This window comes from Argiope bruennichi, chromosome 4 (genome assembly GCF_947563725.1).
Source record: "Argiope bruennichi chromosome 4, qqArgBrue1.1, whole genome shotgun sequence".
Classification (NCBI taxonomy): Eukaryota; Metazoa; Arthropoda; class Arachnida; order Araneae; family Araneidae; genus Argiope; species Argiope bruennichi.
This window is the reverse complement of record NC_079154.1, coordinates 100,572,076-100,592,137: the sequence shown is the minus strand read 5'-3', so window position 1 is coordinate 100,592,137 and position 20,062 is coordinate 100,572,076. Positions and strand designations below refer to the sequence as shown.

The window sequence follows — 20,062 nt, the reverse complement described above, 5'->3', positions numbered from 1 at the left end:
TTAAAATTCTAAAAAGAATAAGATTTTGTGGAGATAATAGAAATCTAAACTTTAAAAAATAAAAATTCGTATGTGTGTTTGTGGTATCTATATAAATCTATAACTTTAAAGCCTGAATTTTAAAATTAAATATTTAACTCAGATGTTTTAAAATTAAGTATTTAGAATTGTTTTGGATGATTTTCGCAGATATTTGCCTGTAATATAGTTTCTATAGATTGTAGAAAAGCAACCAATACTCTTGTGAAGATAATAAATAATTATCGCTTTAAAATACTCTGGTGCCGGCGTCCGGGCATAGGGGTAGCGCGTCTTCCCCGTGACTTGGGCGTCCTGGGTTCGACTCTCGGTTCTATCTGTGAGATGTGTGAATATGCCCCCCCCCCCTGTAAAAAGGGGCTGTGCAAGCGAATGTGAAGCGTGAGTAGCTAAGACGTACCCTTGGCCCTAGTTGGCGCTACTAAAACAAGAGACGCTCCCTTGGCATAAAATCGACGACTTCGTCAGCGAGCTTGTCCATCATAACAAGTGCCATTATAAACAACAACAACAACAATAAATTAAATCTATTCAGGCGTCTATTGGGAAAAAATACTAGAAGACGTCCGTCCAGACTTGTCGATGGCAAGTGCCATTATAAAGAACAACAAGAAGAATTCTGGTGCAAAATAAAGTTCTGAATATCGAAAAAAAATTCAGAACTATGAATTTTGCCTGTATTGAATGTTGAGAAATTTTTGAAAAATATACGTTTTTTTTAGAATTATTTAAAAAAAATTATAACTAAAATTCCCGCATTACACATTCTAATCATTACTTCTAAATTTTATGATGTCATTATTAACACAGTGAAGAATAAACACAATACCTTTGTTCATTGATTTCAAATAATTATACTCTCGATGATTTAAAAGACTTTTTTTGTTTATTCACAGTGGAAACGCAGATCGATATGGAGAAATTTTATTTCTTCATTGATTTGGCATAGTGTCAAATTTAAAAAAAGATCAAGAATTCTGAAAATTATATTTATATAATTTAAATACAAATAGTATGTTTTCGGCATGATTTCCATTTCCATTCTCTCTTTTAGTTATTTCATTCGTTCTTAGTTATTTGTTACTTCATTCTTAGTTGTTTGGTATCGTCTGCAATTCAACAGACGATGTCATTGTTACTAGGAAATATAAGTGGATAAAACCAACATTAAATCTTTACTTTATTTTCATAAGTTCATTTTGTGTTATTGTGGTTAGGATATTGATGTCATTTATCATACCACGGGTAGAAACTGCAACCGTTACTTTAAATGCAATGAGGAAATAAACTAATTTTCTCTGATTAAAGGCATATGCAGCTGAAATTGATAAAATTTAATTTAGTCTAATTAGGATTAAACCAAATTTCACTAACAAGATTTGGAAGGCATAGGGTCAGCTTAATAGTGAGGCGATCACTATCAATAAGTGGTGAAAAATAAATGAAAATTAATAAAAGTTTTTAAAAGTTGAAAATGTTTAAACTAATGGTTCACTAAAAACATATTCTTAATTTTGTCAAAAATCTGAGTTGATGATAACAGAAATTCAAAAATATGAAGCATTGATAAGGATTCCTTAAGTAATCATATTCATAATTATTTAATCATTTCATTTTATTCATATTCATAATTATTGTTGCGTTCTCATATATGAAGTAAATATAGAGAAAAATTTTTAATCGTCGAAAAATTCGAACTCGAGATTTTGAGGAAATTCCACAGTTCAGATCTCCCTAGATCGAAAAAAGTTTTTGTCCTCTGTCGAAAGTTTTTGTCGTCAAGTCTGTCCGTCTGTGAACACGATAACACAAAAACACTTTGAACAAGATTGCTTAAATTTCGTATGTGGAATTACAACTAAATTTGTATCCTTCTATCAAATTTTGAACGAAATCCATTTTCAGAAAGTTCTATCTGTCTAGTTGTTCTATTACAAAAGAACTAGATAACTCGAAAACGTACACAAGCTTGTATCTAAAATATAGATATTTATTAAATTTTGTACCAAATTCTTTAAACAATGGATCGTCTGTCTATCTGTACTTTTTCATGAATGTAAGGTCAATAACTCGTAAATACAATGGCTTAAATTAATGAAATTTGTTATTTTGCGACAACTGCAATTTTGTGCCAAATTTTGGTATCAATTGCCTGAAAAAAACATCCAAACTACATATTCTCTAGCTAGTCAGTAAAAATACTAGATCCACGTCAAAGATCTACATTTCGTAATTATCGTTCATCAATTAAATGCAAGGAATTCGCAGCCTTAGACAATGTCCACAATTATTTGTAGTGAAATTGGGATAAGAACTTTATTGTGGAGCATGCGGGAAAGTTTCGGAAGACCATACCCGATAATGATGCTCAAATGAGTACTTGGGATTTTCTTTTCCTGTAATATTTAAAAAAAAAAATCACTGAGAAATGCCGTACCATAATGTCATTACAACCAATGTATTTTCACTCTTTCATGTTCTTATGAACAGCATGAATCTTATTCACCTTTTTGATTAAAAACTATTCCAATTTTAATACACTAGTAAAGGCGTTCATTTTTTTTTCTAATTCATTTTAGTTTTTTAATTGTATCTCATCATTATAAAAATACCAGAATCTTGTTATTAATTTTTTTTAAAATTCTTTTTTAAATGTCATTAAGGATACGCATATTTCATTGATTCGAAATTTTCATTTATTTTGTATAAAACTCGTAATGAAGCGATTAATTACAGTTATTTGAGAATCTGCACAGAAGAAAATATTGCAATGCCACGTGATTACACACACACACAAATGATAATGCACAAAAAATAATAATACACAAAAAGTCCAAAATTACATGAAACAACAACGAACGAAGAATCACAAAATATTTCATTTCTATGTCTACTAATAATAGATTGTGCGTGTATATGTGTCTGATAGACCCTACACGACAAACTGTTTGACATAGAACTACCTAATCAGCATAAATATACATTTGGAGAATGGGAATGTGTAGTTTGGAACGAGTTTCTAGACATTTTTATGGATTAAGTGTTAAACAAAATTTTAGTTTTTTTTTCAAAATAATTCTTGAAAATATTAGAACATAAAAATAATTTATGTATATTTTTTTTCAAAATTAAAAAAAAAAACCTTTAATATTACCAATTTAATAATTGTGGAATTATTAAATCTGACAATTTTTTTCTCCTAATCTTATAATTTCTCCTAATTCTCCTAAAATCTGACAATTTTTTTTAAAAAAAGAAAGATTTTTTTTGCAAGAGATTGTGTTGTTGTAGTGCAGTAACAGTACAATTAAAATAACACGATTTTTATGTCTATGAAATTCGATGTTTAAAATCAGTTTGTTAACCTAATTATGAAAATGAAGTTATGTTTGAGAGATTAAATTGAAATTATATAAACCAACATCCATAGTGAACCAGCTGATAGCCAAAAGTGGTAAATAAAGTTACATATGAAACAATTAAATAAACGCATAGAGAATATCAGAATCATTAGAATATTAACTAAAATGTTTCTAAAAATTTGCAAGAAAAAGGCTTATCAAAATAATGAAATTTAGCGAAAATATTCTAAAATAGCTGTCTATTTCTTAAAACTTTTACTTGCGTAATGGAAAATATACAGAGCATATTTCAGACTAATAAATCGTTATTATTAAATTATAAAAACAGCAAAATAAATTTTTTGCGTAATTTCAAATGGTAATTATTGTTTGTTTAATTATATTTGATGATGCAGCAATTTTTCATACAATAGCTAAGTGTAGTTGCTATTGGTAAGTGATTAGATAAGATTATGCTAATCAAATTCTACTAAATCAGCTTTTGGTAGAAATATGCACATACTTTCACGTTTCTTCGAAATTTTTGGTTGAGAAAATGCATTTGAATTTCTCCCTTTTTCTATCCTTTAATCCTTGATTTATAATTCTTCGTATCTCTACTAATAATATTGAGAACCCGTGTGTGTCTGTCTGTGTTCTGGCCTCTTTGCAGGCCAAACCTTTTGAACAGAATTACTATCTATGTCACAGATATACTTCAAAAAGTAAAAATGTACACAATAAAGTGATTTTTTTTGAAATTTTAATTATTAGTTTAAATTTAAGTGAGTATTTAGTATTTTCCCTGAAATGACTTCAGAACATATTAATTTCAAAAATAAGTTTAACATCGCTTTGAAATTCAACAAATTATCTTTTTTTATTGACATTAACTTAATTGCTACTGATTATTTGAAAATTTTTTATAAATATGTTTGTGCAACAACAGTTTTCATAAATGCAACGAAATTCAAATCTTTCACATTTTTTATCCACTGAGAAAGTTCAGGTGTATGAGTTTATAATGAACAAACAGGTATAAAACTATTAAATTAAGAGTGTTTCATGTCAATCACTTTTGCTTTTGATGTCTTATAATGCATTATCATCATCAAAAAAAAAAATCCCTGATTTCAAAAAAATCATTGCGAAAAAAACATTTCTTATATAATACTGTAAAATTTTTATTATGGTATTCTTAATTTTTTAAATCCAACATATAACACAACTAAAGCAAAGATAGTGATTTTATATTCGAATGTTGTTCAAATGATGCCAACGAAGGAAAAAGTTCAGTGGGTTCTTATCCAAAAATTCAAATCAGCCATTACTGTTCAGTATCAGCTTCGGGATTACATAAAGGATAAATTATATGCAACTGTAAGTTAGTGATAATTATTAATACACAAAAAGTTAGTATTACAAATGCTTGTGTAGAGTGACAGTTAAAATGGTAAACAAAACACCGTCTTGAAATTTTTTAAACTATCAAATGGGCTCACATTAGAATTTACCGGCATAAAAGATTTTATTAAAAATTTTATAACATCTTTACAATATATCGAAACAAATGTATGTCACAATAGAATTGGTTTTTATAATAATTTTTTGTTATCAAGGAAGGACAAAATCTGTATTTTGTTGAGGGAACTATGAATAAACCCTGTATTTCATTGAGATTACGTATTTTAAATAATCCTGTAGAACAAGCTGGTCGCTAAAAGCGGTTAGGTATAAAAAATATGGAATTATGCTATCATATTTTTCTTTAAATATATCATTAGGTAATGCCACTGGTAATAACGCCAAAATACTTGCACCAGTATCAGTAATTAATTAACGATCATTTAAATTAATTGTTTAATATGTTCAGAAAATAGAGCTTAATAAAAGGGGTTTTCTAAGACAAATACACAAAATTTCGGAATTTTAACACATCAAAAAGTGAGGAGAAACTCTATCTCTACAAATAAATTGTTGTTGTGACTTATGGCACTTTACAAGCCCGCTGACAGTTATCTGTCAGCGATTTAAGCCGAGTGAGCGTCTATTGTTTTTCAGTAGCGCCAACTAGGATTAAGAGGACGACTTAGATATTTCATGCGTCACATTCGCTTGTACACATTCACACATCTCACAGATAGAACACAGAAGAAGAACAACCAAGCCTGAACTGGGATTCTACCTCGGGATGTCCAGATCACTGGAAAGAAGCGCTACCAGGACGCCAGCCTACAAATAAATAATCCATGTTAAATGAAAATATGTAATAAGTTACCTACTAGAGAAGTAATTTTTAATCATAACCGCTCTGCTCCATTATTTACATTAATAACCATCTTACTCATCAATGGTTGAGACTTGACTCTCTGTGGTTACAAAAAGATTTCGCAGCTTTTTAGCTATCAGCCAATTAATCATTCCGAAAGTATGAGATTACAACATAACAGAATAGTAATTTGCCAACCTAAAGTAGAGAAGGCTGGAATCCAAAAAATATTTTCCCTTCTCTTGAAACGGTTGAAAAACATATGTCGGTCTTTTCAATATTTACAAAATTTACCAGTTTTTGTTTTACCCCAATAATAATAAGAGAGGTATCATATCAGTAAAAAACTCGGGCCTCATTTTCATAGATGGCTTCAAAAGGAAATTTTTTAAAAAATTCCCATGTTTTGGCTGTGTTCCTAAAAATATAAATGCCTTTTACCCTACAATGTTGAATATTGATAAAATGAGACGATTTTTTAAGTATGATAAATATTTAAAAATGGGCAATGAAAAGATTAAATTTCGACATGTAATGAATGCTTCATGAATTCCGGAGAGGAATGAGTGCTGGAACTATACACACATGCACATGAACATAAAAAATAACATTTCGGATGTTTATTTAGACCGTACCGTTCTCTGTGGGTCACCTAAAAATAGCTTAATAGATTTCGAAATGATTATTTTAAGGTAGATGACTACGATAAAAAATCGTTTATTTTTTAGAAAAAAAATATTTTTATTTAAAATTTTTATAAATTTTATTAAAATTCTTTGTTTTTATATTTTATTAAAATTTTTTGTAAAATTGTATGAATTTTACTTATAAGTACATTTTTTTTTGGATTCTACACTGATTTTCATATTTGCATTTATACATTTCTAGTTGTAATACTATTTTACATCTTTAAATGTTGTTTTCCCAAATTTTAATCTTTGGTAGAATTTTTTTAATCGAAAAATATTTTAGCTCTGGATATATTTACTAATAAGAACAAAATTTGTTTATATTTTTTGTGTCTTTTCGCTCTTTTTTAAATCTCTCGTGAATTATTTTGTGTCTAGTCATATACAGACAAAGCCTTCTATAACAATCTGTCAGTATAGTAACTAAACAACTTTAAAATAACGATTTTGTAAATTATTTACATAGATAATCTAGAGCCTAAGTACGTTTTTGGCAAGTTTATTTCACGTCACAGTCATAAACAAGGGATTATAAGAAATTCCGTATATGCAAAGAATGAAAGATAAATATGAAAAATTATATTAATAGAAATTGTAAGAAATATATAATCATTTATAAATCTTGTGGAATATATACATACAAACGAAGTATTTGTGAATGTCTCAAAGACAGGAACACTGTGAAAACATAATTTCCAAAATTTATACAACATTCTTAGTACCGAAATGCGCTATTATATAAGCAAACTAATTATTACTTTTGTTATTAAAATAGTGTTTACTGCCATATTTGGAATTAAAACATTTTACAAATTTTTAGATAACAAAAAATCGGGATTTTCTCCTTTTATTTCTATTTTTTCAAACGAAATGAAAAAATATACCTTGCTTCAGACAAATATCCCCCTAACGACAAAAAAAAAAAAAAAAAAGCGAAATCAAATATTTACTTTGAGACCCTCCCCACTGAAAAGATAGCAGTATTATGTTTCTCACATGCATATGCTTTCAGCTTTTTTTCCAAGTAAATATATTGATTTATTCTATCTTTTTTCTTCTCTTTCTTTTTTAGTTTCATTCAAACTAAAAATTCTAGAATCATCAAATAATTTTTAAAAAAACGATTGTAATCTTGTAAATAATAATAAGAATTTTATATTACGGTTGACAATGATGATTTTGACTCTTTTGAATAAAATAATGATAATTTCAGACATAGAAAAAGTAACTTATTTCGAATCATCCATAGTTGATTTCTCAAGAAATATATATTTTTTAAGTTTATAACGTTGAAGGTATTAGAATTAAGTGTCATTATTCGTATATTTTCAAGATTGATGGAGATGATAGCATTGAACTGGATATGATAGATTTAAAGAGTCCCAATTTTAATAAATCAGAATTAGTTTTGATGGTAAATGGCCAGTTTAAAGTTTCTGCAAATCAGATGAAAATATTTTCCAAAATTCCTATATTAGAAACAAATGGTAGAAGAGAAATAAGTACTTACGTACAATTGCAACATGCCAACTTTTAGGATAACTAATCAAATTAGCAACCCCGATTTCGCACTTGTCTATGGTGCGGAACTAGGAATTTAAATGTTGGCGACATTAAATAAAATTCAATGTCGCCAATATGGTTGCGATAGTACATAAGTACCTAGAAATATTTGTCTTTTTCAAGTAAAGTAAATGCTAAAAAAAAGTTGAAATATGGATTGAACACTTTATTTTTAGTGATGGGCCGATAAACTTCTTTCTAATACTAGAACTACTATTCTTTATATTGATTTAAAAAAGTATTTCTTTCTAAATATGTCCTTTTTGTATGTCATAAAATTCAGTCATTTTTGTTGCGATAAAGGTTAATTTCTCAAATTTACCAGATGAAACTGAAGGGGGAGGGGGACGGGATAGAATAATTATAAGATAATTTAAGATGGAGAAATTAAGTAGTTAGTTTATGCGCGATATTCCATGAAAAATAAGTTATTTATTGTTGAAAAATTATAATTTGGGACAATTGAGAAAAGTCATTCAAATGCAGCCTGATACAAGATACAGAATCATTATTTCAAACATATTCCAAAGACTTAAATTTTTACTGCAATTGAAAGTTGAAACGCATAATCCAAATTACAAGAATTCCCCTGAGGTAATCGAGAGTGCTTCATTAAAAGAGGCTGATTACTTAAGGTGTACGTACACACTTGAAGATTTTTTTTAAATTTTAACTTTAGAAATCCATTTCTTTTACAGTAGGTTATTAATATATGCTTAAACTCATTTCAGTGAGAAAAAAACCATATTACACTAATTATTAATTAATTAAATAATATTTAATGAGCTAATTAGCCTATTTTTTGAAACATGATATCTTAAATTCTAATTTGTACAGACACACAATTCTAGGTGGAAATGATGCCTAATATTAGTCTTCATGTTGTCTGCCTCAATCAAGTTATAAAAATATATAGTTTTTTTTACAATTTTTTCATCAAAGATGAATAGAAAAAGCGAGATTTTTTCTGTAATTTTAACTTTTAAACAGATATTAAAAATTTATTTCTATAAATATAACTTTGATTGAGACACAAAACATCCGCTATTTCATACAGATTAATTTGATATATAAATAACTGATTTTGGTTCATTTCTTGTTGAGTTATGATTGTTTGAATGAAGCAACATAGTTGAAAAATATCATTCTTCATAAAATGAGTTTTAAAAACACCGTAACTAGAGTTTTCAATGAAAGCACCTCAAGAAAAATAATTATAACTCGAGAAATATTTGGAATATTGGCAACATCTTGGTATCGTTTGAAAGCTAAAGAATCAGAGAACATTATTAAGCAATAAAAAAATTATTCGATATTTTGAATGATTTTCAAAGTTTCAAGTGTGTACATACACCTTAATAAATTATTTTGGATAAAAAGGCAATGCTTAATAAAGTTCTCGGTACATAAAATTTTGCACTCACAAAAAATATAAACTTCTTCATACTATCATTTTAGATTCAAAAATATGGCAGCATTTGTGAAATTCAGTCTCGGTTTCCCTAACCGATTTGAATCAAGCCTAAAAGTATTATTGAGTTTAAATATTCGGGGACTGTACGGGGATCAAAATTGTTTACAGCCAACTGCAATGGTTTCAATTGATAAAAGGGTACAAATAAGTACGATTGCGCTGTGGAAGGATACAATTTATTGCACCCGTTAAACTACAACGCGTGAATTCTTACTGATTTTACCCGTGTACAAATCTCTGAAGTGAAGCATTCTTTGTAAATACGATTTTCTGCAAAAATAACCACGAAAAAATTATTTATTCCTTTATTCATTTTGCCTTTTCCAAAATGTACAATTAAGAAAAAAAAATATTTTGCTCATACAAAGACACTTTTTCACAAAATGTTCCTTTAAAAAAGCGAAACCCTTTTAGTGTTGCATGTGCAAATGAACAATACTGCTTTTATCATACTAGTATAAGGCTTTTAAAGGCTTAAGTTCAGCTTTTGTGATCACATAAGCCTTTTCAGCCGCATTTCTTTTATACATTTTGCCTTTCAGATAGCTATAAAAAAATAAAAGATCCAACATTCTGAGAAGGGGTGATTATCCTTTTTTGCAAAGCAGTGCAACAGCGTAAGATAATGATATCCTTAAGCATTCATTATCTTTTATTCTTCCACTTTTCACTAGTCACTCTTAAACGAGAATGTATGCACACTCTCTGTGGAAGCTCTTTTTAGAAGAATTTTGATTTCATCATGATAAGCATAGCTTCAAGGTTGATTATTTTTTCAAGTAATTATAAATAACATGCAATGTTAAAAATACATTAGTCATCTTAAATTTTTGAAAGAAATATCTGGAATTCTAACAGAGATATAATGATGCTTTGTTAAAATATTATATAACAAAAAAGAAAAAAAAATCTTTTTTGCATCTCATTTATAACAGTAATCTGTTTTTCATTGTTACGGTTATTTTCTTTTTATCTTTGTTATCATTCTTAGACGAGATTTGGTTATCATTCTTAGTTATATTTTTTATTGCGAGTTAATATTAAGAACTTCCATTTTAAAAAAAGATAATTGTTCCAAGTTTGTTTTATGTTTCAGATAACCATAGGCATCATGTAATGGGAAAAATATATTAACCGTTTTAAATTGTTTTAAGAAATAACCAGTATTCGATATAACAATGCTTTGTTAAAATATTATATACCAAATATATATATATATATATATATATATATATATATATATATATTGCATCTCATTTATAACAATAATCTCTTTTTCATTGTTACGGTTATTTTCTTTTTTCATCTTTGTTATCATTCTTAGACGAGATTAGACTTATTAGTTATCATTCTTAGTTATATTTTTTATTGAGAGTTAATATTAAGAACTTCCATTTTTAAAAAAGATCATTGTTCCAAGTTTGTTTTATGTTTCAGATAACCATAAGCATCATGTAATGGGAAAAATATATTAACCGTTTTAAATTGTTTTAAGAAATAACCAATATTCGAGTGGAGATAAAATAATTGTTATTTAACTAAGCTATTTAGTAAAATAATTGTTATCATATCTCAATTATCTTTATTGTTATAATTATTATTTATCATTGTTGCCATTTCTAAACGATATAATCTGCTTTTTTTCATTAATATTTATGTTCCAAGAATGTACAGCTCATAATGAAAAAAACTGTTTCCAATTTTTTTTTTCAAATTATTAAAAATATTCTAATAATTTAAATTAATTTGAAAGAAATACATTTCTCATTTTCAATTATTGTGGGAAATTTTTGAACTTCGAATAAGGAAGGGTGTTAATAATGAGGTTAATTATTAAATATAATAATAATTAGCATAATTTCGTTTTTTATTATTACTATAATTATTTATATACATTTATATTATCACTCTAAAACTATAATTTTTGCATAATCTCATTGAGAGCCATTTTTTGATTCTACACAGTAATCAATATGTCGTCCTTCTTAATACATTATTATTGAAGTAGATAGAGATATTTATAAATAATGTAATAGCAAAAATAAACATAATGAAGCATATAGAATAATATTTATACTTTGTCAAGAATAATTTTTCACATAATTTGTATTCTTTATAAATTTATTTGTTTTGCAATAATAAATAATTTATTTAATAATAAATTATTTATTTATTTGCAATAATAAACTCTTTATTTTGTTTCCTACTTGTGGCCCCTTCAGCCCAAGAGCCCAATAAAAAAAATTAATCTGCCTATTTGGAAATCTGCCATTGATAAGTTAGCTTAAAAGAAATTGATGAAGTTGAAAAACATTTTACAGCACCATTTTATTGACAGCACATAATAATTTGAAATTTTCAACAATGAATTTATTCGATGTTGTTTATATTATATACTCGCATTATCATCAAAAACATTAGGTACATATAGGAAGACATCATTTTTTTTCTTTTTAAATTCCAATTTTCTTAGAAAGCAATTTGTATATAAAATGAAAAATTTTGAACTTGATTATACGAAGCTTACAAATATGTGAAAAAGTATCGTGAAATTTTTACATAAAAGTTTGTAAATCAAAAATATTCTTAATATTCAATGAAATGTGAATATTTCTAGTTAATAAATTTTCTCTGAGCATGCTCGAAATATAACATATTTTAGGTTTCAGAATTTCTATGCCATATGTATAGGGAAATTTATATAGAGATTCCAGTTGAAAACTATTAAGATTCCAAAAGAGATCGGCATTGTGGTCAACTAACTTTCTATTATTTTTTTAAAACAAGTTCATGATAAGTGTATTTTCTATAAATTGGTATTCTTTAAACTTAAGTCCTCGAAAAGTTATCATAAATATATTATATAAATTGCTGTAAATTGGGTATTATAAATAATAAAGCAATTTTTCATGATATTCATAATTATTTGCATAAACATTTGACTTCTAATATTTTGTAATAGGATTTACAATATAATTAAAAGCCTCCGAAGCCACTTTTATACTTTGTTTACCATGCAAATGTGACAATTTCCAATATGCGATGGTGAAACTGTTTGCTGCAATGATGGATACTACCATATGAGAAAGGATATCCCTCTGATTTTTAGAATGCTTCTACAAGTACATCATTCTTGCAAAAGATAACTGGTGAACCTTGTCACTGATGTGAGACGTTGTGGTCTAAGTTCCAATTCATCTCAAAAGTAACCAGGAATTTGACTGACCAGATTTCAAATCGCAATTCTATAAAATGTCTATGAAATAAATTGGAACTTTGAATTCGATTTAGACCACAGCTCTTCATATCGATGATAACATTCTCCAAAATTATTCTTTTTTTCAAAAGTTTTTTTTTTATTCTAATGCCGATAGTGATGCGAGGTTTAAGAAATACGTATTTAAAGTTTAAAACAAGCATGTGATGTTTATTTTCCAGCTTGCCACCTGGCTGTTAATTCCATTGACTTTTCACATTATGTAATATCTTTCTACTTTTGATTTCAATGATCTTTTCAGAGCTGACGTAAAATGCGTAGCGAGAAAATAAACGTACGAATTGAAACTATGCTGAAATAAATTAAATGAACCGTCTTTTGCAATGATTATTAATTTTAGGCAGTTAAATTACAAATATCAAATGCATTTTTAGAAGAAAATTTACCTGTTTGATAAAACTGAAAAACTTTAATTTTATCAGTCTACTTAAAGTACTTCAAAATTCCCGCTCAATAATCTTTCTGTTTTATGTCTGTTTCTTGGTTTTATTACATGATCTTCCCTCTAACTGAATCGATGTTTATGTCATAGGCGCACCCTTCCCAGAATAATTCTAATAATATGTCGCAGTTTGAAGATATATTTACATTTGATAATTGCCATCAAATTAGAAAATAACGATTTCTTTTCTTTTCTTTCTTTTTTTTTTTTGCTATTAGTGTCTCCAACTTTGAATGTCTAAAGAGGTTCTGCTGCCATTTAAATTTTAAAATATAATGAAAAATCAAATTTGCGCAATTATATTTTTGAAAAATAAAGAGGAATCTCAAAATCTCAATATTTTTTATTAATTAAAATTCTTATTAAAGTTTCAAAAAGAATTCCTCTGAGATGCATATTCTCATCCATCTATATATACTTGTGCCGAATTTCGCAGCATTAAACCTGTAGAACTCTTCTTTACTACCAATAGAGATAGAGATTAATTATTTATTATTTCCCACTCCGATCTAATCTATCCAAAGGGTGTGAAACTGATACAAATACTTGTGTGGTTAATTTTGTACTTACTGTGGAATAAAAATGCGCCTGCTTAATTAAGTAATAGATCTATCGCTTCATTCCATTCCATTATGTTCCTTTTGTATTATTTTGTTATTATGTTTATTACTTATTATTAATTTTATGTACATTATATAATAATTTGTATAAAATAAAAAAAAATTATTCTTTTGATAGTTTCTAGTCTTGTACCCTTTTATCTTGTAAGGTCGGCGAAGCTCATAAATAAACAAATAAATTTTTAACTTAATTTTGAAATTAAATTTTTTAACTTCAGCAGAATTTGTCTTAATATTTTGTGTAAAACTACTTAGTTTCAAAAATAATTGCAAGTTCTGATTTCACACAGATTTGACATTTCTTTAGATTTCCATCTAAAAGTTACTTTTTTTCTGCTTGATCATTTTTCATTTAATTTGTTTGTTTGTTTTTTTCTTTCCTATTTAAATATTCTCGAAACTTATATCCTTCTCACTTTAGCCTCATTGACGAATTTACAGATTGACAGGATGTTAATGCTAATGACTAGGCATTTAAAATTTATCTGACCTAGTTTCTATCTTGATAGAGTTTTGGAACGCCAAGATTGTAGGATAAGATTATAGAAGACAAACTTTGTCAAAGTTCTCACTGAATCACGATTGCTAGATATTTTAACATCGAAGTATTATATTTCGAACTTGCGAATTATGTGCACATTATAGAGTATTTGCATTATATTGCGAATTTGCGAAATATATTTGGTTAAACATTGTTTTTCAAACATTATTTGCTTTTTTGTTACTTTTCTGCTTCGAAAATCAACAAAAGTTGGGCACTTCTCCAAACTGCATTTTTTTAAGGTTATGATATTTCATTGTCATTTCAGTATAAGAAGCCCGTAAATTGTTGCAATGGTTTCCAGATAGATAAACATTTTTGACAATTCTCAGTTGAATTGTCAAAAATTTGAAGACAATTCTCAGTTGAATTTGACCAGAAGACATAGTTCAGGTCATGTAAAAACAACTCATACTACTACAGAGTTACCAGCTTTCATAATGCCTTCTAAAAGTCAATCAGTAATGGATCAATGACTTCATGTTGGCTGTTTGGCACACTCGAACTCTACAATCAGCTCTTAAAAACTGGAATCGTGAATCATCTGACCAATCAGCATTTTTCCAGTCATGTAAAGTTCAATCAGTATGGCCACGGGCATTGAAAAGGTGCAACTGATGGTGTATTAAATTAAACCATATTTCATCAATGCCGAATTTTACTGAATTGCCTTGACAGAAACATTTGTTGTACATCCCATATTGATTGTTCTATTATTCTATATAATATAATTTGCCTGTTAACTTTGACTACTCTACGCACACATATCGCTGGTCATAATCATTAAGTAAATGGGATCAATCGCTTTGTTGTCCGTAGTTGAAGATAATATCTGAAACTTTTGTACGTTCATTCCACTCTTTGCCTTATGGGCCGACATATTTAGATTCCCTAATACATGGTGGGCAAAAAGTCCATAAAAAACTTTAAAAATTCATAAATCCCGAAAAAATTACCAAAATAAAATACGATTTGCAGGTTTAGCATTGATGGATTTTTTTAGCTGGATTTTTTTAAAATAAGAAGGATAAGAAAAAAATTCAAAAAACAGCCGGCAGATGGCGCTGGTACGAACGACGTGGATGTATGCAAATGAGACAGGATGTATGAAAATGCGAACTCTCTTGATCCAGACCTAGTTCTCCGTTACATGCTATCATATATGTGAACAGGGATGCTGGTGGCAAAGATACTGTTGTACTGCGTAAATTTCGACTTCAGAAAAATGTGAAAACTGGAAAAGGGCCTTTAAAGCTTGTTCCTCCTTGAAGCACGCTTCATAAAGCTTGTTCAGCGATTTGAGGAAAATTAGACCGTTGGAGGATCGTGTAAGGTCCGGACAACCAAGTCTAAGGCAGACACGTTCAGCGCGCGTTGCAGCCGAAATCGAAACATCGTCAGAATATAAATGTGGGAATGTCTAAATGTGGAACACACATTGCTGCAATAAATGATATGTAACGTTATTTTTGTTATGTGCCTGTCTTTTCTTTCATATTTGTACAAAACGCCAACTATCGGGTGTTTTTTTTAAATTATTTTTTTTCTTATCTAAAAACAATCCCGTGACTTATCGATGCTAAACCTGCAGACCGTTTTTTATTCTGCTCAATTTTCTGGATTTTATAAATTTTTAAAGTCTTTATGGACTTTTTGTCCACCCTATACTTTTCTAATTTAATTGTCCCATGCCCCTGGCTTGAACTAAAGATTCTCGTCTGAAATCTGGACTCCTGTCGTATGGCCATAAACATGTCAGAAAACTTTTCATACAAATCTTTTGAGAGCAAATGAAAACCCTGACTATGTACCCCATTTACCTAATTTAATTAGATACTACTTCTATCTGTTCATGTACGTATTGTTATCCCAAGACTTTTGGCACTGTTGAATATTTAAATAATTAATAGTCTAGAAAACTGGGCCATTGGACTTTTTGTTTGTGTCTAGACCATTTGTACGCAACTAATAAAACAACGGGCGTCATTTTTATAACATCACTGATGTAGCACTGAAAAGACTATACAGAGAGAAAAAGAGGAGAGAGAGAGTGATTTAACATAAATATGAGGATACACAAAAACAGCATCTATAATATGTTTCATGAATTTAGCAAGAAACAATTTCTGAAAACTTAAATTTGGAACGATGTGGATTTGACTTGAGGAAAAATGGCAAATCAATAAACGATATTGCTATTTTAATGGTGATTTATTAAAATAATGACATACAAGGAAAATATATGTAATTAATATGATGAAATTGGATCAACCAAATAAGGTAGCGGGAAAGGTCAACAATGCATATGACCACTGACACCCAACTGCACTGGCTAAACATAGCTTTTTAAACATAAAAATAAAATTATCAATAGCGGTATCTATCGATGAAAATCCAAGAAATATATCCAAGAAATATTATTACAAATTAATTTCATTTGAATTTAATTTTAAATTATTTTCATTTTTTAATATCTAATAGAAAGGAGATCAAGAAAATGGACACCGCCCTAGGAGACTCTCTTTGGTATCCTGTGCTAAATTCGAAACCCTTATAAACAGAGCTGCACTTGAGCATCTGGAAAATGAAAAGGCGACAAATTTGGATCCAACTGAGGAAGAGGTAAATCACTGATATAAAATTTGATTCTCACATTTTTTGAAAAAGTTTTGTTACGAATTTTCTAAATAGAATGATTAAAAATAATGCAGATAAAGTAAAATAATACGAAAAAGAGCGCTTAAGAATTCATGGTCACAACGTTAACTAACTTTTGCATAATGGATTGTTACGCCAACTTTTTCAATCTGCGTAATTTGAAGTCATATTTTATTTTCATTTTAGTCTTCTCCCCCATCTCCCCCGTGACTTAGTAGGAAATTTCTTAGTAGCAGTAGAATGCACTCGAGTTACACCTGGAAGTTTTGCGGAACATAAATTATTGTGAAAACGTCACTAAGCTTAGTAAGATTTCTTCATTTGAATCTGTATATTATTTTCATTGGAGTTCTCCCCCAGCTTCTTTAACTTAATTGGTCATGTTTTTATGGCAGTTAAAAGCACCGGAATCATGCTTGGAAATTTTGTACAGAATAGATCATAGCGACAACTTTCAGTAAACAAAGTAAGCCTGCGTAGTTTGGCATCATATAATATTTTCATTGGGGTCCTCTTCACTCTGAAATTGTAGAAAAAACCTCAACGGCAATAAAATACCTACGAATCACACTTAGAAATTTTGATCACGTATATGCAGCTTGAATACTGTACTTGTATCAATATTTCTATTAAAGTTTTTGAGCATCTATCATAGTATAATAAGATTTTTGTTAGGTGACATTAAATTATCCGACGATCCGCTTGACAGACAGTGCATTGATCATAAATTAAGTAAGAACAAAAATCGTAAAATCTTTCATAAGCCTTTTATCCGACGCCAGTAGTCAGCTAATTGTTATATGGGTGTTTGCTTTGATATTTGTATAGCACCAAAATTAAGTGATATTGGTTTTTTTGGTGATCAAGTTTTTATAAATAAGTCATCCACACATTTTGTGTTGTTGAAGACTCCAAGTCTATTAGATTATTGTGGTAGCAAATGCCGCTATAATTATTTAGTTAAGCTTTTTCTTTTTTAAAAAATAATTCAGAGAGTCACCAGTACTTTTCTATACGACTATTGTATTATGACAACTAAAAGAAAAAATAGTTCTACAAGCATGAACAATCATTTGGTAGCAATCCTGGTACTTTTCCGTTTCCAAAGGCCATTGGCGACAATTAAATAATTTTCGCCAATCGCCAACAGTTTGGCGATTTTTTACGGCCTTCGGAAATTGAAAAGTACCGCAGTTTAAATGATTTCTAATAAATCAACCCCGAAATTAAATGAAAATTAGAAAGAAATTCTAGTACAGAAGTAGCGCTTTCACGAGAGAGCATGAAACATTATCTTGAACTCAATCACCTGCAGGAGAGCAATTGTCACAAATTTGGTAAAATAATAATAATAATAATGAATGAATAAATAAAATAAATAAAGCTTGGCATTATAGAATCATTCAATTATTTTCCACTTTTTCACTAAAAGTCTCTCAAATGTTTCGGTTTATTTGCTTTTAACTTCTTTTTTTTTGAAATCCTGAAATACAGCACGTCATGAAAATCATTAACTTTCATGCAGGGTATTTATTGCATAGATTTTTACATGAAAAGAGACCCCTCTCCTATTGCCTGATGTTGTCAAATGGTTTTTACATCTGATAATTGAAAATCAACTGCATTATTGTTTTTTATGAGTACTTTTAGTAAAAACACTGAAGAAATAAAATTTTACAATTTAATTATTTCCTATCGTCATCAATTATTGCCTAAAAGGATATCACATTTCTATTTGTAATTATTCATCTCGTTTCTTTAATTTATATGAGAACTTAACAGTAAAATTAATTTTCTAAATAAAATCTTTTTTTATCATGTGAGAATATGATGTTGTTTTGGTTAGGAGGTTTTGAATCTCAAAATCGCGTGGCCAATGAATATTGAAGCTCGAAATGGCGTAGGCAATAAATAAAGCATAAATGGTAATTTTCATCATCATCTTTTAATCGCGTATATTTTTTTACGTGCTTTTACCAGTATTGCATTATTATTACGTATGCTTCTTTGAAAGCAGATGCGTTTTTAAAAGGTTGATCTGCTTTTACCAGTATTGCTTTATTATTACGTATGCTTCTTTGACAGCAGATGCGTTTTTAAAAGGTAGAAGCAGAACTATGACATCATAGCTGTTATTTCATCTCAAAATCGGTCGAGCTCCAAAACTTTGTTTGCCAGCTAGAAGAATTGAAAATGAAAATTTAAAAAAATTATATATATAAGAGAGAGAGGGGGGGTGGGGATAGAGAAGTCTCGTGATTGTCTCAAACCAGTTTAAACTGGTTAATGACTTAAATTAATTAAGACAAATAATGACTTCAAAAATAATAATGTTCTCACATGATGACTTGAAATTAGCGATTGTAGATTTCATTTTAATTTATAATTTTTTTTCTTTTCAAAATTTAGGTGCATCTTTTAAGCCAGTTTCCAAAAGATGATTCAAATTGTAGGACTCTTAACAGTCTAATATTTTCTGTAAAAAATTTGCCAACATCATTGCCATTTATTATAAAATGCATCGAGGTAAGATTTTTTTCCTTTGTTTAATAAGAAAAAAATCAGATTAAAAAGCAGAAATATTAAATTCAAAAAAAAAAAATTCCCAATTTCATTATTATTTTCAAAGTTTATCTAATTTTTCATCTAATATCTAAAATTTTTTTATTGCCTGTCTCAAGTTTTCTACTCCTATTTACTCGTAGAATATTTACTATAGATTATAACATATGGCCTTACTTATGTACGTTCTTCAATTTTCAAAAATCACTGTTTAAAAATATATTAGTAAATTTTATGAAAAATTTCAACTTTATAACTATTCTTTTTACAATTAAACTGAATATTTCTTTTTACAATTAAACTGAAAAATTAAAGATTTATATTATGTATATTATCATTACAGTCATATTTCTTCTGGGGCAGAGGGGTGATTAGAAATATAAATGTCACTTTTCTACTTTCTGAATCGGTATCGCTTATCATAAGTTCCATAAAAATTTTCGCATTTATCTTTATTCCAATAATGTTATTCACATAATATGAATAAATAATTGATGTCAGTAATTTTTATTATTTAAGCGTCGTCATTTGGATAGGTAAATAAAGTAAATAAATAAAGAGAAACAAAAATTAAAATGTTTATTGAA

General features: G+C 28.4%; 1 protein-coding gene across 1 annotated transcript in view; it reads left to right on the top strand.

The window, feature by feature from the left end:
* Positions 1-20,062, top strand: part of LOC129965778 (tyrosine 3-monooxygenase-like) — a 59,610-nt gene that overhangs the window by 2,031 nt on the left and 37,517 nt on the right. Inside the window, exons 2-3 of the mRNA XM_056079954.1 lie at positions 16,737-16,877; positions 19,323-19,439. Coding sequence (XP_055935929.1) covers positions 16,737-16,877; positions 19,323-19,439 — 258 coding nt within the window. The remainder of the gene's footprint in view (positions 1-16,736; positions 16,878-19,322; positions 19,440-20,062) is intronic.